General features: G+C 45.5%; 1 protein-coding gene across 3 annotated transcripts in view; it reads left to right on the plus strand.

Annotated features, from left to right (window-relative positions):
• LOC108941985 (ADAMTS-like protein 3) overlaps nt 1-19,590 on the plus strand; it is a 76,430-nt gene that overhangs the window by 32,501 nt on the left and 24,339 nt on the right. The window contains exons 5-16 of one of the 3 annotated variants that reach the window (XM_018764970.2): nt 3,040-3,164; nt 5,545-5,590; nt 7,055-7,291; nt 9,585-9,711; nt 15,204-15,278; nt 16,440-16,597; nt 16,918-17,029; nt 17,112-17,253; nt 17,496-17,546; nt 17,827-18,031; nt 18,192-18,339; nt 19,408-19,492. In XM_018764970.2, coding sequence (XP_018620486.2) covers nt 3,040-3,164; nt 5,545-5,590; nt 7,055-7,291; nt 9,585-9,711; nt 15,204-15,278; nt 16,440-16,597; nt 16,918-17,029; nt 17,112-17,253; nt 17,496-17,546; nt 17,827-18,031; nt 18,192-18,339; nt 19,408-19,492 — 1,511 coding nt within the window. Of the gene's footprint in view, nt 1-3,039; nt 3,165-5,544; nt 5,591-7,054; nt 7,292-9,584; nt 9,712-15,203; nt 15,279-16,439; nt 16,598-16,917; nt 17,030-17,111; nt 17,254-17,495; nt 17,547-17,826; nt 18,032-18,191; nt 18,340-19,407; nt 19,497-19,590 lie in introns of those variants that run through there. The other 2 variants (XM_018764971.2, XM_018764972.2) reach the window with 2 other exon arrangements.

Genomic DNA, 19,590 nt, shown 5'->3' on the forward strand with positions numbered 1-19,590 from the left:
GTTGTTTGCTTGTTCCAGTATATTCCTGCACTGGAGAGATCGCCATTCGAGAGGCCTGCATTCCAGAGAAGTTCCCCATTGTGGTGAGGCCACAGGTGCTGAGATGAACCCATGAAGGTTAACCTCTCCAGGGAGATGCCCGTGGCTCTCCTTTGAGTGGTGCTCGGAAAATGCCAGGTGGACATGTGCGGTTGGCATGGAAACAGTGGAATACCTGCCCTTGATTTTCATTTAAAGGTAGTGTTCTGAACCAGTGACAATAAATCTCACAGCAAAAGGGACTTTTACAAGGTCCCAGTAAAGGTATTGGTTTGCTCTCAAGTTTTATTAAAAATGGCACCGTGTGCGATCGCTGGCACCACAGAAGATGTTGACATCACATGCTCAGGGAGGCCAATTTTCCTATTGTTGGAAGGAGAGAGCCAGGAAAACATACTTCTGGCTCAGTTTGTGCTGTGCTTGAAAGTTAAAGATTTCATAAAGGTGCACAGACCTGTGTGGGCAGCACTACACCTGCAAGTGTGAGTGGTACTTTATGTTCGTGGTCCCATCCTCAGTCTGGGTCGACTTCTCGGTGTCTATGGAGGAGTACGTCCGGTCTGACACTAGTCGTTGTCCGATGGCACGGATGACACTGAGAGTCGTCAGCCCTGCTCTTCTGGCCTAAGTTCCTTCACCCGCACTTCAAAACAGACCAGGGGTCAGCTTAAAACAGGAGCTCTTTGTTAGCTCACCCAGAGGATCGGGCGACCCTCCTCCCACGCAGCAGACCTCCTGCTATGGCTGGGCGCCAGACGAGACCCTCCTGCCCGGTCCTTCCCTGCATGCCCCGCTCAGAGATCACAGTGCTGAGCAGCTCACAGGAACCACTCCCTCAGTCTCACCCACGATGCTCTCTGCCTGTCATAATGTTTAGCTGCCTTTCATCTGTTATACAATCTGCAAAGTACAATTTTGCCTCTTTGTCAATATTTTCTTTAATGTCCGTTAAATGTGTTTTGTCTTCTCGGGGCCTTATTACCCTGATAGCTAGCTGTTAGACGGAACCCTTTGATTGTTCTGGGTCAGTGGATTTCTTTGTCCTTGGAAGGCTGGCAAAATCACGGTTTCCATTCTGCTGGTTAAAGCCCACAGTCGGCCTGCACTGCAGGCCCGAACGTGGCCCCCACCAAGAGCCAGAGCCTAGCTAACACTCTGGGCTCCATCACAGAGCATTTTCAAGAGTCCAGTGTGGTTAATATGCAGCGTGAGATGTGGCTGGGATGGGTGCAAGTAACCCAGGGAAGACAGGTTTTCTTTGAAGTGTTTATACACCGAGGTCTGCTATGCACTGAACCAGAGCTCAATGAATTCACAACCTGCACCTTGGCAGCTGTAAATTGGCCACCCCGGACTCTTCAAAGTGTTCAACACTTCCTTTTGGAGCCTCTTAGCTATACCACTTACCGCTAACATCATTATCCGTCCATCCATCCATTTTCCAGACCACTTACCCTGGCCAGGGTCTCCGTGAGAAGAGGGCCTTCCTGGCAGGCGTGGGCCGCAAGGCTGCACTGTGGAAAGGAGACCAGACTGCCACAGGACATTATTATTTATTTCAGAATTAGCTTAGCAGACACTTCTATCCAAAGTCTGTCCAGTGTAGACAAATGGATAATTTGCTGCAGCAATTCAGCTCAAATAGCCCTCTCTAGGGTCCAATAGCAGCTACATTGTTACAATTTGAACCCACAAATTGATGTTTGAAATGTTTTGTTTACAGTTCTAGCTCCTTAACCGCTGTGCTTGCTGCACATATAAAATAGCACAGGTGAGAGCCAAAAGTTAAACAACCAAATAAAACGCAAAGGCATAGTTCTGTGTAGTGCAGCCAAGCAATGAAAACATACAATATCGTATTATCCCAGAAACTCACACACACACACTTGCCTCTGCACTTCAGGTGTCTAATATAGATATAGTCCATACCTGGTGTAGGGATTACAGCTCTTTTCTTGCAAACGGAAGGTTCCTGGTTCAGATTGCTCCTCTTGCTGCTGTACCCTTGATCAATTTACTTAGCCTGAATTAATTTAATATAGTGAGACAACCCTGTAGTGTAAATTGGAAAATGATTGAACAGTTGATTACTAAACATGGTAAATTCCCTTTGATAATACACACACACACAACATCTACAACTGCTTGTCCCAAGTGGGGTTGCAGCAAGCCAGAGCCTAATCCAGCAACACAGGGTGCAGAGGGGAGGGGACACACCCCAAATGGGATGTCAGTCTGCCACACAGCCCCCCAAGCAGGACTAGAACCCCAGACCCATCGCACAGCAGGCCCCAGGCAAACCCGTTGCACCATCATTCACCCCTTCAGTTCCCTTCAATTCGATGTGACGCCAGTCTGCTGCAAGGCACCCCAAGTAAGGCTTGAACCCCAGACTTGCCAGAGAGCGGAATCCGGACAAGCCTGCTGCACCACCGCACCCGCCATCCCTCTCTGCCTGAATTAAATAATTTACATTTATTTCTTTAGCAGACACTTTCATCAAAAGTGACTTCCAGTGAACTTTATATAGTGTTATCAGCCCAAACACCTTCTTCACCAAGGTGACTCAAACCTCTGACCCACTACAGAGCAGGCTCTGGCCAAACTTGCTGCACCACTGCGCCCCCTGAATAATATTATGATAGAAATATAGGTGAATAATATTGATCTGGAATCAGAGGGTGTGGTTTTGCTCACTGTACTGCCTTCCCCGTTAGGTACTTGATGCAATAATAAATAGGTGATGAGGTTATGACTGAACTCCAAAAAAACTGTCTTGCCTCAGTTCTTTTCTCCAGTTGTCTTCTCATGAGCCTAGTTTATTTAAATCGTCTGCACAATATTCCCATTTCTTCCAGGTAGTAATGGTGTAAACAGCACTGCAATCTTTTGCTCTCTTATTTTCAAAGATGGGAGTACAACAATTTAAATTAATTTATACTCTCAACTTTTACTTGAGTAATGCAGTCCCGTGTAACCCGTCTGTTTCGCCCTGTCCAGTCATCGAGGATGACGCGTTCTGATGAAGACCGGGAGGTGGGCTGGGATGCCTGGGGCACCTGGAGTGACTGTTCTCGCACCTGTGGAGGCGGTGCCTCCTACTCACTGCGCAGATGCCTCAGCGGGTCAGTGAAGCTGTTTGTTTCTGAATCTCTGCATGAGTTTGACCACATGTGCTACTGCTTAACAACTTTGGATTTCAATGTGGCAGCTGTTTTCTTTTGTGTCTATTTCAGTTCAAGATTTACATTTACATATTGTCTGGAATTGTGAAAGCTTTGTGCCCAGAGGGCTCCAACTGTGCAGTGCGCCTGGGAAACTATGACAGTAGACAAATGTCAGTGTGGGAAGTCAGCATTGCACGATTGCAACCTTAAAATTCCATCTTATGGTATCATTTTGGGAGGTGATGCATTTCACACAGCAGCCTGCTACTCTTATAATGATATTGAGTGATAAATGTGGGATTGAATAGAAGACGCAGTGGGAAGAACAGTCAAGATCATAAACGAATGATAAAAACATTAAATACATTTCAAGTTCATGTTAAAATTTTATGGCAAAATTCTAGAAATGGGTGTCAGACTATCACGAAGTAATTCTCACAACTTAAATCTTCTTCATCTATGGTATCGGTCACTTTGTTTTTACTTGGACTCACCATTCTGTCCTCTTGGGCCATATTTACACTACCTGCTAAATAAATGAACATTGATGGTTTTTCTGTTTTACTCTAGTGTTAATATGTGGTTCAGTGTCATTAACTAAGTGGTGTCAATTTCTAAAATTTCTTCAAAAAGAAGACATTGACCGTTCTTCCCTCAGCATCTTCAGTTTTTTTGCTAAATTTAATTTTGATAGAACTCATTAAGGTGAGGACTGGCTTTTAAGGGAAAGCTGTGCAGTCTGATGATGTACAGATCCATCTACTTGACAACCCAAGGCACCAATGCAGATCTCTCCATGACTGTGTTTGCCCTAAAATTCCAGCTACAACCCACAACCTCAGATGTATTCTGGGTGAAGAGAATGTTTTGTTAAGACAGTGGCTAATTCTCCATATCACTCGCTTCCAAGAGGCTGCCTATTTTCCCAGGTGTAGCAGGAGCAGAAGAGTGCAGCAGTTTGAAGGAGTGCCATGGATTCTCTTTGTTGGCCCATGCTTTCCCACAACTCTCCAGTTAATGTTATGAACCTCTAAATAGAGCCCTTCCCTTAATAAATTCCTGCTCGTGCCCTAAGAATGAGTGAATGGAATTTATGGTGTGTGTACTCATGGAGCCCGAGACAAGGTGCCTTACTTTGACTTGTCTGAGTCCACAGCCTATCCCGGAAGCACAGGGCACAAGGCTAGACGCTGACAAAGTGCATAAGGTAGTCATATCCCTTTCAATTGAAGGAGCCCTGAGCCTTGATTTTAGACAGTATCTGTGAGATTCCCTTGTGGAGGTAAATTAGAGCTGCTTATACACCAAGGTGTACACTTCCTTTCTAATTTTTAGAACATTGCTCGCTATCAGAGTGGCAGCACTGATGATGAAATTGTGCAAACACAAGGGATTGCAGTGAGTGAGACATTCACACTCGTGCTCTGTACACTGTAGAGGAGCATACAGAAATGCAGGTTGAGGACTTTTAGCTAACTTGTTAATTCCAGTCATTTGATAGAGAGTGTGGCCCATGAGGTCCACTGTCAAGCTAGGAGATGACATGATGAGCTGTGGACGCAGTAAATAGAAGAAGAGAAGCGTCCCTTTGCCACCGACTGACAGTGGTAGATGTGCCTTCTTGCCCATGTAGCTCCATTGTTGTGCTCTGTGGTCTTCAGCTGGTAACTTACCTTTATTCATCTGACAGATGCACACATACACACACACATATTTTCAGAACCGCTTGTCCCATACGGGGTCGCGGGGAACCGGAGCCTACCCAGTAACACAGGGCGTGAGGCCGGAGGGGGAAGGGGACACACCCAGGACGGGATTCTGACAGATGCTTTTCTCCAAAATGAACTCAGAGTAAGAAATTCATCAGAATTGCATCATTTCATGGGTGGTGTTCTTTTTCCTGGGGACACTGATTCCGCTGTCCTTTGATTTGGGACCTGAGCAATGTATTACAAAGCTCTCCAACATGTCACTTCCCATTACTGCTCCTGGTCTGAGCTCAGTGTAGGGTTGACCTACTGTGTGTCCCATTCAGAAAAGGGTCCATTGCATGAGCCAAGAAATAAAATTAATCTAAATGTGTACATTTTACTCATTCAGTTGACACTTTTCTCCAAAGAAACTTCCAGTATTAAACTGTTTACAGTAACTCTTACTGGAGCAAGTTATAGTATGTAGGACATGATGCTGCTCATAATTCAGAACAGAATACCTGTCAAGGTTTATTTTTATTACCCCATGTCACATAGACAAGTTTAAAAAAAAATGTACACCAGGCAATATAATTTCACTGCCTAACTGCTTGATTAAAGGTTGGTTTCAACTCTTTCTCTTCCAGGAGTTGTGAAGGCAGGAACATCAGATACAGAACATGCAGCAACATGGTAAGTAAAGTTATTTAATCCTGAGGATCATATGATCCCTCTTGGGTGACTCCTGGTGACAGGATTGAAGCTGGTTTTGTTTTGAGGTAGTGCTTAAGGTGAGCATCACCAAAGCTAACCTAGCACACTGTTTGGCATGGAACCACCCTCACATTTGGAAAGCTGCACACTCTGTGAAAATTGCATACTGGGTCAGAGGGGCTTCTGTTGGAGTTTCCTTAGTCATTGGTATCCCGGTCCTGAAGGTGGCCACTTCTCCATTCCGACCGCCCCTAGATGTGTGTCTCTGCCTGGCAGAGGTCCCATGTAGAGCATGGATCTTCTGCAGTGGAGATCTTTATTATGAGGCAAGAGATCTGTCTGTACGTGATCCATCAGGAATGCTCCCGGTGGCCATTTGCACTTCTGCGTGTTCCCATCTGGTAAATCCACATCGGTGTCTCTCCTCCTCAGAAGACACGATGGAAAAGAAACATCTTCTGCTAATGTCATCTCCATCATATTATAGACAGGCCTAGACTCCCTGTAGCCCATATTGCTGAGAGGGGGCGGCTCGGAGCAATACTCACACCATGTTAATCAAAAGGAGGAGCGCTTTTTGTGCCACTGAAGTGGTTTCGTCTGGATTTATCGCGGACAAGCAATGATTTCACTCAAGACCAATGGGAAGCAGCCCAGGCCAGTTATTTTTAACATCTCACTCAAGTCGATGAGCTTGGAACAAAGAAACAAAGAGAGCTCTTTTTGTGTTATAGAGTCGTAATTGTTGGAGTTCATGTTTGGGTTCACTTGATTTAGAGGCCTGGTTTCCTCTTTGATCCGGGGATGAAACTTTTTTTCATCGGGTATTGCTGCAGTGCATGGAAGTGCCTCGCTCAAGGGACACAATGTGTCCCTTTTCATAGGGATGAAGCCATTTCAGAAGTTGCTCTTCATTCATTGAATTCAGAGATGAAGCTTAGGATCCCTGGCTAATGAGGAGGGAGTGGTGCAGCCGTGTGGGTCACCAGCAGAGACTGGACCAGATGTCTGGCTGAGAGAAGCTGTCGTGTGTCCCACGGGGTCCTGCTCTCTTTTCCTCATGCTCACACAGTGATCTGTATGGTTTTGTCACGGTGCACTCTAACAGTTTTATTGGCGCCAATTAATAACTAGCTGAGCCAAAACTTTGATCCCCCGAGTGTCATATTTAATTTTGACTTCTCATGTTGATGAATATAACTGTGAAATAAAGCAGTTTAACCTGTGAAAGGATACAATGGAAGGTCTCTTCCTGATCTGAAACAGGTATTCATACCCTAGCTGTAGATTTCACCAACGTTGATGACTCAGGTGTTTCTGACCTTCTTCGTTTCCCTGGTGTTGATGAGCGTGCTGTTAATCAGATGACGGTTATTGACAGTCTTGGTTCTGATGGTGCTTGTGTTCTCATCGCCCTTACTCTGCTGCCTCTGTCCTCTCCAGGATTGTCCAGTGGACGCAGGGGACTTTAGAGCCCAGCAGTGCTCTGCTCACAACGATGTGAAGTACCAGGGACACACATATGAGTGGTTGCCAGCGACACATGATCCGGCAGCCCCCTGCACCCTTCGGTGCCAGGCCCGAGGCCAGGGGCTGGTGGTGGAACTGGCCCCCAAGGTGCTGGATGGCACACGCTGCAGAGCTGACTCATTGGATATGTGCATCAATGGGGTTTGCAAGGTGAACACACACACACACACAACACACACATACCTTTCGAAAGTGCTCCATCTCTTTCGGCACAGTACAGCTTTGTTGCTAAGTAGGAAGAGATCACTTCTGGCTGAGTAAGTGGAGTATGCCTGTAATGATGCTTAGTCTCCCTTGAGTTCTGGATGTGGCCCAGTGAAAACTTCACTTCACTTTATTAACTAAAGATGAAAATTTCAGAACTCACTATGGTTCATTTTCCGACATTTATCATAATCACCTGTTATTGTTGTTATTACTTTTTGTACTTTTATTGTTTTTACCAAGGAAGTGGGCGGTAGCAGGCAGTGTAGTGGTTAGATCTGTTGCCTTTGAAGTTGGAAATTGCAAGTTCAAACTCCTACTCCCCCTTGCTAAAATGGCCTTGAGGTACTTACTGTAACTTGCTCCAGTAAGATTTACTGTAAACAGTTTAATACTGGAAGTTTCTTTGGAAGAAAGTGTAAACTGAATGAGTAAATGTACACATTTTTATTAATTTTATTTATCTGTTGGCCAAATTAGACCCTTGTGGTTTTTTTTTTTCCTGTGTGGACAGAAACATATCCAAGATTCTCTCTAATTTTAATTTTGGTGGCGCTACTGTTCATTTTGAGGGGGGCGCGGTGGTGCAGCGGGTTGGACTGAGTCCTGCTCTCCGGTGGGTCTGGGGTTCAAGTCCCACTTGGGGTGCCTTCTAACAGACTGGTGTCCTGTCCTGGGTGTGTCCCCTCCCCCTCCAGCCTTGGGCAATGTGTTGCCGGGTTAGGCTCTGGCTACCCGTGACCCTGTATGGGACAAGTGGTTCAGATGGTGTGTGTACTGTTCAATTCTGTACTCAGTTCTTTACCAGTTGAAAGACTTTCTCTCTCTCTTCTTGACCTTGTTCATTGACCAGGCTGCGGAGAAAATTGCCTCAAATGAAGGCTGATTGTTTTCAAGCCTCTGTTTACTGGAGCTCCTGCCTAGAGCGCCACTGTTTGTTTTCACTGGCTGTCGTTCTCAGACCGTTAAATGCTAACCGGCCTCTGAAGTGAGCTGCTGGACTGTGAAATCTGGCAGCGTTCCCCAATGCAATTTGCACATTCGGGGAGAACAGTGTGGATGGGGCAGGGGATCCTTCGCTCAAAGGCTGCTACGATGATGCCCGTCGTGTTGCTCGCTCACAGTCTCGTCTACTAAAGACAGTGCTTCTCTTCCCAAACTCCTGTCAGACTGAGTGACATGCAGGATCGCGATGTTTGGTATCACGGTTGACGCTGTTTATTTTTGCTTTCCCTCGGTTCGTTTCACAGATTTGATTGCACACATTCGTACAAAGGGTGAGGCTGCAGGTGAGAGGTTTGATCTGCAGGCTTAGCGCAAACGTTGACAGTCTTTTCTCGTAAGGCTACTACCGCTATATTTGGAAGCATGAGGCTGAAGCTGGATTTCTGTCAGTGATGGAAACACTGAATCAGGCAGTCTGGAGAGAAGAGGAGCAGGAACTGGCAGGCAAATTCTGGAATTTTGACTGGAGAATGCAGAGTCTCGGTGTAATCCAAAGATCTCAGTGACTACAGCCCTGTAGCCATGGAGCCATCAGCTTGACCTCTGGATTTAACCTTGTCAAATTAAGAAGCGCTTTCTGCTGTCACACAGCTCCCTTCCACAACTAGTCAGGAAGGCTCCAGGGCGTCATCTGTGGGATTTCACTGCTGAGGACTGAGCAGTTTTTGAAGGGAACGTGCACTCCTAATCAAATGTTGGCCTGCAGTGACTTAAAGAGTGTTTTTACATTGTATGGGTGGAAAAGGAAGGCTGTACAAGGTGGTGTAGAATACATTTGTGTATCTTTGTGTGCGTCTTTTTGTGCTGGGCAACAAACAGGTGGGACGGACTAAAGCGCAACAGCAGAAGATAGTCCCTGTTGAAAAGAAAACAGCTGAAGCTTGATTAGTAAATGTGTGACTGCAGAAAGACAGGGTTGTTGAGAGAATGCAACTAGAAACTGATCTGACCTGAAGAATGAGGTTGGAAAAAACCTTTAAGTGGACCTGGAGACTGATTGGATCTAATGACTGCGCATATTTGGAGACTGACTGAATCCGATGCCTGATAGGCCCTGGAGACTGATCTGATCTAGAGACTGACTGGACAAGTGGACTGCATGAATTGAAGACTGGTTGGACCTGGAGACTAAGTGGACCTGGACACTGATCCTAATGACAGAGTGGATTTGGAAACTGAGTGGGCTGTTGTGGTCTGTGTTGAGCTCCTTTTGACGGCACCTTGTTCTTGGCAGGAGGTTGGCTGCGATCACCAACTGGGCAGCAATGCAAGGGAAGACAACTGCGGAGTGTGTGCGGGAGACGGCTCCACCTGCAGGCTGATGAGGGGACAAGCTCTGTCACATGTCTCTGCAGAGGAATGTAGGTACACCTTGACTTAAACACCCCTGGACACCATGTATATGCATACACCCTACTGAGTAACACACACGCATTCTTTGTAGCTGCCTAGAGGTGTGTATTACTGCATTGTTTCTTTTTTATGAACATTTGTAATAGTTCTCCATCCATCTGACTCAGGCAGTTCCCAGAAATCCCACAAGCAGCTGAAAAACAACGCTCATGTTTGCTTGAGGGTGTCATGATAGAATTCCTTGTCTAAAGAAACCTTTAACTGCCTCTTGGCTGCCTTTGATTTATTTTTTCAAATATAAGAAAGAGACTTTTGTTAAATTGGAGCAGGAAACTATACTATGGCAGGATTTCAATAGTTTGTCTTAGAGGTGAGCACAATCAAAGAATTCCCAGAGACCATTCTGCCCAGTCACATGATTGGGTGCTTTCGTCACGTGATTGTGCATCATCCTCATGTACTGGGCATTTCCTCCACCTGATTTGATGTATAACTTTAATTTTCCCCATAACTGTGCTATTTGTTGGTAATTGTAAAATTCGGGGGAGCGCGGTGGTGCAGTGGCACAGTGGGTTGGTCCTGCTCTCCAGTGGGTCTGGGGTTCGAGTCCCGCTTGGGGTGCCTTGCGACGGACTGGCGTCCTGTCCTGGGTGCGTCCCCTTCCCCTCCGGCCTTACGCCCTGTGTTGCCGGGTAGGCTCCGGTTCCCCGTGACCCCGTGTGGGACAAGCGGTTCAGGAAATGTGTGTGTGTAAAATTTGGGCTCAGTGTTCCAGACGTGCATTAACGGGGGTCTGTGCTGTGCTGCGTAGTAAACACATATAACTCAGATTTGAGCAATGAAGCCTATAATTTTTAATTACTTTCCTCTACTTTTTAGCATCTATGTAACAATGATACAGTCATGGCCGAAAATATTGGCACCCTTGCCCTTTGAGACTCTGCTACCAGATATGGAGTCTTGGGTGTGCCAAAGCATTATACTGAGTTTTAAAACAAAAATCAAAGGTTCAGTAGTATTAACAGTGCAATAAAGAGTTGTGGAGACCAAATGCTTTCGTCAATTTAAATTTATTTGTAGAGAAAGCTGTTATTTTGTATCGAGTGCATAATTTTGGCCCCCACTGCAGAAGCTGAATAATAATAGTAATAATAATAATAATAATAGACTCCTCAATATGGACACATCCTGCACTTTAAGGACTCTGGTGGCATAATGTTATTCATCAGTGCTGCACATTGCAATTTATTATTGCATATTGCACATTGCATATTGTATATCTATTGCCTTGCACATTTTTTGTTCTCTAAATCTTAATTTTAGTTTTTACATTTTGGTTGAATTCAGTTCCCTGTATATTTTCTTCTTTAATTTTAACTTAATTATATTCCCCTGTCTTTTTAAAATATTTTTTCTCTTTAAATATATTGTCTTGTTTGCACAGTCTACAGAGCTGACTAGATTAACATTTCACTACAGGTTGTATGTGTATATAACTGTGTATGTGACAAATAAAATCTTGAATCTAATAATGATAATGTACAAAAAAGTTCACAGGATTTCTTTAAGCTTTTGTAAAGTAAGAAATAGTGAAAGAAAAATCAAATAAAGAAATAAAACAATCTGGCACTCTAGAAAACACCTGTAGCTCAAGTTGTTAATAAAATAATAACCTTCGCAAAGATATTAATTGTAGTTAGTGAACAGGAGTGAGCAAACCCTGTATTTTCCCTCCTTGATCTTTGGCCATTTTGAAAAGCCTTAGGTCATAAAGTGATCTATTAACAGAAATATTACCCTTATTGAATTTATTCAGTAAAGATCAGTATATTGATAGGTGTTATATATTTACTATCTGCTTGCAGATTAAGATGTATTTTTAATGTAACCCGTTATGAGTAATTGGTGGAGTAACTAACATTTCAAACTGGCCTTTTTATTGAATAGACTCAGTCTACAGAACCACATTTTCCTCAGCTGCCTCGATTCACTCTGCGCCTGCCCTGGCTGCCACACTCGGTCTGCCTCACTGCGTTTACTTTACCGCGAAGGTAATTTGTGCAGCTTTTCACGGATGATTTCTGAAAAGCGGATATGGGTTGTTGTCTCTGCTCCGCAGTTCAAGTGGCCTGTGGATGACTAAATAAAAAGTTGCAGGTAGAACCCCGGTCCCACTGGGCTTTCTGAACGTGTGCTGTACAGCTGTACCAGCTTATACCCCCCCCGGTGCCTTCAACTGCTGGGATACTTTCTGTGGTTATGCTATGAGTATGTGGGTGAGGTTTTGACCATGTTAGGTTACACTCTGAGTATCTGGTTCAGGTTCTAACCATGTTGCTTTGATTGGGCTTTAAATACTCTGCTGTTCATTGAACAAGACTGTGGAGATGGTGTCTTCCATCTTGCTGGAAAGTACAATTACTGTTTCATCATTTCAAGGAAATCAAGACATCTTAAAACAAGGATGTGTGAAAATGTAAAGTTTTAGAACTTTGTGATTTGCTGTCTAGTAGTGACTCCTTATAAATTTTTAATAATTGGAAGTATAACAGTTCTCCAGATATAATGGTACACTTTATTTCTTTTACACAGGGCTGGTCTCTTAATATATAAAATGTTGAAATATAAAGTCTAGTGTTTGGTAAACTGCCTCTTAGCCTCGTGTGAACTGTTTCATGTAGCAGATTGACTAATTCCCCTCAAACTCTGAGATTTGCCAGGCAAAATCTCACATCATCATAGAGCATATAATTTATTACATTCCCTCTGTGTATATGTGTGTGAGATAGAGAAAGAAAATCTGTAACATTCAAACATTGCTAGCAGGCAGATATGTCTCTGTGGTTTTGTAACACTGCGAGGACATTTGAGTGAAACGAAGCAAGTCACGCACTTCTGAGAATAGCTTCCCAGTGACCCCAATCCTAGTGCTTTGACCCCTGTACTCAGAACATATGCACAGGGCTGCCTTTGCGACACGGGGTCTTGTGCGAAACAGCGTTGTGCACCTCTGTCTCCGGGGGCTCCAATTGGTTCTGTTGGCCTGCTGGATGCTGCCAGCTGCCCTCGGGTCATTCCTCCTGTCCAGCCCCCCAGATGAGACTGGATTGGAGGAAAGCAGTGGTGTTGGTTCCCCCTGGGATTTCTTCCACCATATGCCCTTCTTTTTAAAAACTGCTTTAATCAGATCTGGTGGGGGTCCCAAGCTAAGCGTGTTGCGGCTGCGTCGGGGACGCTCGCTACACCACCGGCACACCAGCACAGCTCTGGGAATGAAAGACTCGTGCCTTGTCAGCCCGTTGCTGCACGGGATTAAATTCCAACGTTTACAGTTCCACCGTATCGCCTGACAATTACACTGCTGTAAAACTTGTAATAGGACGCAGGCCGTTACAGTTTATGTTTAAGGGTTTGGCCGGGACATTTGTAAGGCCTAGACCACAGGAGGGGAACGAAAAGTCATAGTAGTGGAATTCACATCAAGTTAAATTTACTTAAGTGTTAATCACTAGTTCTTTTTGTTGTGTATAGCGGAGCTCAGAAGCTTCCAGAAGGCCTTTTTGTAATGAGAGATGCGCTGAGCCACGCCAGTCTCATTATGGAGCCTTTCTGGAGAACGCTCCTCGGTTTGAACGGCTTTGAGAGGGTATTGTACAGGCACTGTTCCTGAGGTCTCTGTTTGAAGAACAACCCAGACGTTTGCCTTCTTGTGGCACTGAGCGCTCGCCGCCAGTGTCTGCCTGGTGCCAGAGGGGAGGCTGTGTCTTGGCAGAGCCAAAAAATACATTTAGTCTCAGGCCCTTTCTAAACGCCTCGTTACAAAGTGATTTTAATTAACGTGCCACCATTACCCAAGGCGCTGAAAAATTTGATGCATTCCAATATGTCACACTGTACATACGTGTGTGTTAAATTAAAGCTTTATTAAATGTTATTTTGGGTTTCCATGTGGGACTCAACATGTGAACTTGTGTTTATTAGTGTTGTGTGCTTGCACACATGCGCACCCATGAATGAAGGTTTGAGTCATGACCCCATGACCTTCTCTTCTGTACAGACTGCATATGCAGGTGGATGCCGGACCTCTCTCCGGTTATATTTCCCTGGGCCCCAGAATTGACTGGTTAAGGCATCTGTTTCTTCATCTATCAATGTACAACCAGGAAGCCAAATAAATTCTTACATCTTTTCACTCTGTCACTTCTAAACCATAATGTATGAAAAATAAGCCTTTTATTCCTGGGTTGGGCAGCACAGTGGCACAGCGGGTTGCTGGATGTAGGTTTGATCCATGCTCAGTTTTATTTTAGTTTGCCTGTTTTGTAGATTTCTGTTTTTATCACTACAGTACTAATCAAATACTACTGTTTATTTAACTGGTTCCTTTGTTCAAAGCAATAGACAGTAATAACCAGTTGTATAAATGAAACTACTTTTTCTCATTTTTATGAACTGGTTGTACAAAGCAGGGTCATAGTGGTTGGGAGCCTATCCCAGAAGAGTAGGACTCGATGCAGTATACACCCTGCAGGGAACATCAGTCCATCCATCACAGGGCGGTTACACATACTCATTCACATTGTGGGTAATTTAAAGTGACCAGTTCACCTGGAACACATGTCTTTGGACTGTGAGAGGAAACCCATAGGAACAGCATACAAACTCCATGCAGACTGAGTATGAACTGAACCTACAGCACAGGAGCTGTAAAGTGTTAGCACTACCTGCTGCACCATGCAGCCCAACTCATTGATGTACTGGGGAAATTAAAGAGAGGTGCCTAAGGCTCCTATAGCAGAGGTTAACATGTTTCTCTTTGCAGAGCTTGAACCCATGCAGTTGTCTACTGCAACCTTTGGGCCATCCACATCAGCTTCCTAATCAATAAAATGTTCTTATGCCCAGGGTCTTTAGTTTTGGGCATAATAAAAACATTGTCAATCACAGCACAACTAGAGGAGGTGGGGTTTTCCCTTATTCAGTTGTCCGTAGGGCAGAAATGATTATGATGTCATACTGGGGCTCACAAAAGGAGATTAGTCTCATAGCATTTTTGCAGTCATTTCAGCCGTAACCCCTAAACTTTAATTTGCCATTTTTATGGAAACATAGCTGTTTGGATTTTATCGGCATCTATCTGTAAAGAACTGTTCTTGCTCTTGGAAAGTACACAGCTGACATTGTTAGTCTGTGTATGTGGAGTGAAGGGTCTAGAGCAGACAGGTTGTGAGAATCACGCAGCAAAGCTCCCATAATTCAGTGATGTGGTGTGTTCCCATGCTCAGGCTGGCAGGGGGATGTTAATGACCCGTTGCTCTGCAGGGACCTGGGATCCACCTATAAAAGAAACCCCAAATTGAGTATCTTCATGCTCAACTCATTACACTCTTTGTGAAGTTCATACACAGAAACTTAAAGACCGTGTCAAAGTTGTGCCAGTGTATTTGAAATGAAAATTCAACGGTTGTAAAAGTTCACCTGTCTGGGTTCCCATCCGCAGCGGTGAAGATGGTGGTGGAGATCCCCCTGGGAAGCCGCAACGTGAGGGTCACGGCCAAGGGACCCGATCTCATGAGTGAGTAGCCTACAGCTGTTTCCCCTCCACTTGTTTCACCAGAAGTGTGATGGGTTAGTGGCAAACATCATAGTGTTTATTTTGTCCTATGTTTCAAGAAACATGTCAGGACTGACCCTCGGATTGCTTTAGCAGGTCATCTGTCAGCTATGTAGAGACTAATGATGTACGCATGGAAAAGCCTAACAGAGTTTAAAGGGAGTGCAGAAAGAGAACAGGAACATTAAATCCACATTTCAAACCCCAAATGCCCAAAGGAGCAATGCATGAACTGAAGTTAAGCTAAATATTATCAGAAGCAAGTCAGAAAATGGATGATCTGATTTCCTTCATATATTGCCACAGTAGGATATGGGGTTAAGAATGATTTTTTGCATGATGTGGCAGAACTTAAACATTGTTTAACTGGTCCTATTTATAGACCTGTCAGTGTGCGACTACAGTTTTTTCAAAAGACATCAAATACGCAGTCCATTTGTCGAAACGATTTGAGTTCATCCTTCGTTCTGTCACGGAAAATGTCATTTAGGAATGTTTCCATTTAAAGAACTTTGTCTCCACATAGACGAGTAGCTGTAGCAGAAAGACAGTCAAGAAGTGGGTTTTTTCTTGAATCCTTTCAAGTGCCATTCTAAGTGCATTATGTTCAGTTGGAGAAAAGCCAGACTATTTATTCATTTAGCTAATGCTTTTCTCCAGAGCAACTTAAGTGTTATATTGCCTCCGGTTATTTACCCATTCATACAGCTGCATAGTGTTAGAGGAGCAATTTACTTTGTTGAAGGGTATGGGAGTTCTGGGTATGGTTTGAACCTGCAACCTCCAAAATCCAAAGGGAACAGCTCAAACCACTATGCTACCAGCTGTCACCAACAAGGTGCTTATTTGAGATGTACTTTTACCCTGAGTCCAGTTCTGAGTTGCTTCGCTTATGGGTTGTTGAATCTGTAATCTTGACTTGATGCTCCAGTATCACTTGATTTACTGCTGTCTGCCTGAAGGTTTACTGTTCCGTGCAGCACCTGCTTCTTTCCACACCTCTGCAGAGACACAGGCCTCCTTCAGGCTCACAGATGGCTTACCCTGCTGTTCAGCAGTGGGAACAGATCGGAAAACATGATAGCAGACCTGCCTCAGCTCTGTGCCTCTGCTGTCTTTCAGTCGTGGAGATGCACACTCTGCAGGGGCAGAGAGAGGAGTACATCCCCGGCCCCCCAGGGGCCCACGTCATAGGTAACACCTCCGTGGAGCTGCAGAAGGGACTGGAAAGACTGACCCTCCGGGCCCCTGGACCCCTGGCAGCAGACTTCATCATCAAGGTAAGCGTAGTAAGTGTCTTTTTTTTTTGTGGGAGTGCTTCATGTTCCCCATGACCGTGAGACTTGAGGTAGAGAAGAGTCCAGGACGCTACATGGTTTGAAGGTAAATGGTAGAGATCACAGTTGCAAATGTGAGAATCATACAAACTGCACAGTTTTATGGTAGGTTAGCATCAGAATGTTTAGCAAATGATTTTTTCCTTTAAGTTCACTGCTTTTTATTTTTAAAGAATAGCGTTGACTAAGGTATTTAAGACTGCAGACAGCGAGACTCCAAACAGATGCTGTACACTGGATACCAAACTCTGTTTCCATTATAGGTGAAGGACACTGCTCCCAGGAACACCCTGGTCCAGTTCATGTTCTACCAGCCCATCCGCTATCAGTGGAGGGAGACAGACTTCTTCCCCTGCACCGTTACCTGTGGAGGGGGTGGGTGTGGCCAGCTTATTCTGGGGTGGTTATGGTTAGCCACCATGAGTGACTCTTTTTCTTCCCTCCTTCCTTCCCTCAGGGTACCAGCTGAACTCAGCCGAATGCGTGGACACTCGCCTGAACCGTGTGGTGCCCGACCACCACCACTGCAACCTTTACCCTGAGAACAAGAAACCCAAACCCAAGCTGAGAGAGTGTAACCTGGACTTCTGTCCGGAAAGGTCTGTGAGAAAGTCACTCTCCAGGGAACTCCACCAGGCAGCTACATGTGGTCCTTTTACATCTTATATCAGCAGAATAGCAGAGTCACAGGTGGCTGTGGAAATGAACAAAAAGCCGAATGCAATGATTATTTTTAAAGATTCCATATTATCTTGTCTTGATAATTATAGGTCTTTTGATTTGAAACATTTATAAAGAAAAAAACGGCTTTGATATGATGTTTGACATTCTCTCCCCATAGTGATGGCTTCAAGGAAGTCATGCCATATGACCAGTTCCAGCCCCTGCCCCGGTAAGGTACCCAAACTTCCCCCTAGGATAACCCAGTGCTTGTCTGACTGTGTTTTCTCTGATGTGTGTGTTTTTGTGCGTTTTGGTGCTTTCGCTCTGTTGCTGCCTGTAACATGAGTGTGTTTTTGGGCTGGACTCCAACCAATGTCAATTAGTGGTTCACACTGAACAATCCATGTTGCCAGTGACTGTCCATCTAGATACTGTTGAGGTGTTGCTGGTGGTTCCTGTTGAAGCTTTGCAAGCACACTGAAGTTCACTGTGTTGTCGTCCGGGTGTAGCTGGGAGCTGAACCCCTGGACGATGTGCTCAGCCTCATGCGGAGGGGGCACCCAGAGCAGAAGTGTAGTATGCGTGGAGGAGGACGTGCAGGGCCAGGTGGCCCAGGCAGAGGAGTGGAAGTGTGCCCACTCGAGCCGCCCTGCCGAGCATCAGGACTGCAACACCTTCGACTGCCCCCAGTGGGCAGCAATGGAGTGGTCTCAGGTGAGGACGTATCATCAAACACCTGCTGCCAGTCCCCTCATTACTGTCCTCTTTCCCTCTTCCTTACCCCGTCATGGAAGCAGAACTGTGATCCTGTGCTGTGTTGTTTTTGCGGTTCACACACGGAGTGTGGCATTGTAATGGCTTGTTGGTTTTGCAGTGCACAGTGACCTGTGGCCGTGGCTTGCGTTACAGAGTGGTTCTGTGCCTGGATCACAGAGGGCAGCACGCTGGGGGATGTGATGCTGGGCGGAAGCCTCACGTCAAAGAGGACTGCCTGGTCCCCGTCGCGTGCTACAGGCCCCGAGGTAGGCCTTGGCAATGAGGACGTTCCTGGGGTGACCTGTAGGGGTGATCTGCTCTTCATGGTGGACTGTACTCTCTGCATTAACACACCAGCTGACTGCACCACTCACGCACTCCTCACACCTTCTAAAAATGCAGCTGCTTCTTCTGAGGCATCTTGTGTTTCCGAGGGCCCAAGTTAATGGGACACCTGATTGCCCCATGACACCACAAGCTTTATGAGCCTCTGGAAATCCCTCAGCACCATGTGTTTCATGAGGGGTCATGTGTCAAAGGGTCAATGCCCATCTGTGATTGGTGTGGTCTCCAGCAAGCAGGTGGCCAAGCTAAGCCCCCAAATGTGGTCACAGTTTTTGACAAATCTCGCTGGGAGATGCTAGGAGAGACCGGAGTTATTGATAAGACTCCAAAGCCACGCCTGCCTGCCTCTCCTTATGAGATCTTTCCAGAAGAGACTTTGTGCAGCCAGAGCTGGCGTCTGTTTGTAATGAATCATGCAACTGACTAAAGAAGCTGCGATAGCTGGATGCAAATCCAATTTGTTGCTGGGAACACATAAATATTTAGTTGGCATATGTGGAGATTTACCCTGACGGTAGTCATCTCAGGGTGTGAAAGCAGTCATCTGGTTCTTGAGCTACAGTAGACCTCCTGACAGTGAGGGAGATGGATGGTGGAGAGTGCACCGGTAGGGCAGGAGGCCAACAGCACAGTTTGTTCTGAGATGAAGCTGCCTCCCAACTCTTATGGCCTTCTTGGGCCCCCCAAAGACAAATAATTGCCTAAGAAAGGAACCAGCTACATGGCTGGAGAATGTTGCTGATGTTGTGATCCCAGATTGCCATAAGATCCAACGTAGCTTGGTAGGGGAGCGGAGTGATGCTCTTGCCGCCAGAGTTGGAGTGTAGCGGACCTGCTCTGTCACTGATTGCTTGTAAAGCTGGAGCTGATTTGGCATCCCAAGTGCATTTACAGTGGGTCAAAGGCCTTCTGGGGAAGGGGATGTGGGACCTCATGCTGTTTAACTGCGAGACCACCAAACAAGCCCTCCGTTCCCTCTGCTCTTCCAGAGACCCTTCCTGTGGAGGCTAAGATGCCTTGGCAGAAGCTGGCCCAGGAGCTGGAGGAACCCAAAGCTGCATCGGAGGAGCCCACGTGAGTTTGGGTGCCGCCTCTGTTTGTGCATCACTTCCCACAACTCACTTTGATAGTTTGTGCCCAGTGTAATCTTCGGCCACTTTATTTCTTCAGAG

Source organism: Scleropages formosus, chromosome 7 (genome assembly GCF_900964775.1).
Source record: "Scleropages formosus chromosome 7, fSclFor1.1, whole genome shotgun sequence".
Taxonomy (NCBI): Eukaryota; Metazoa; Chordata; class Actinopteri; order Osteoglossiformes; family Osteoglossidae; genus Scleropages; species Scleropages formosus.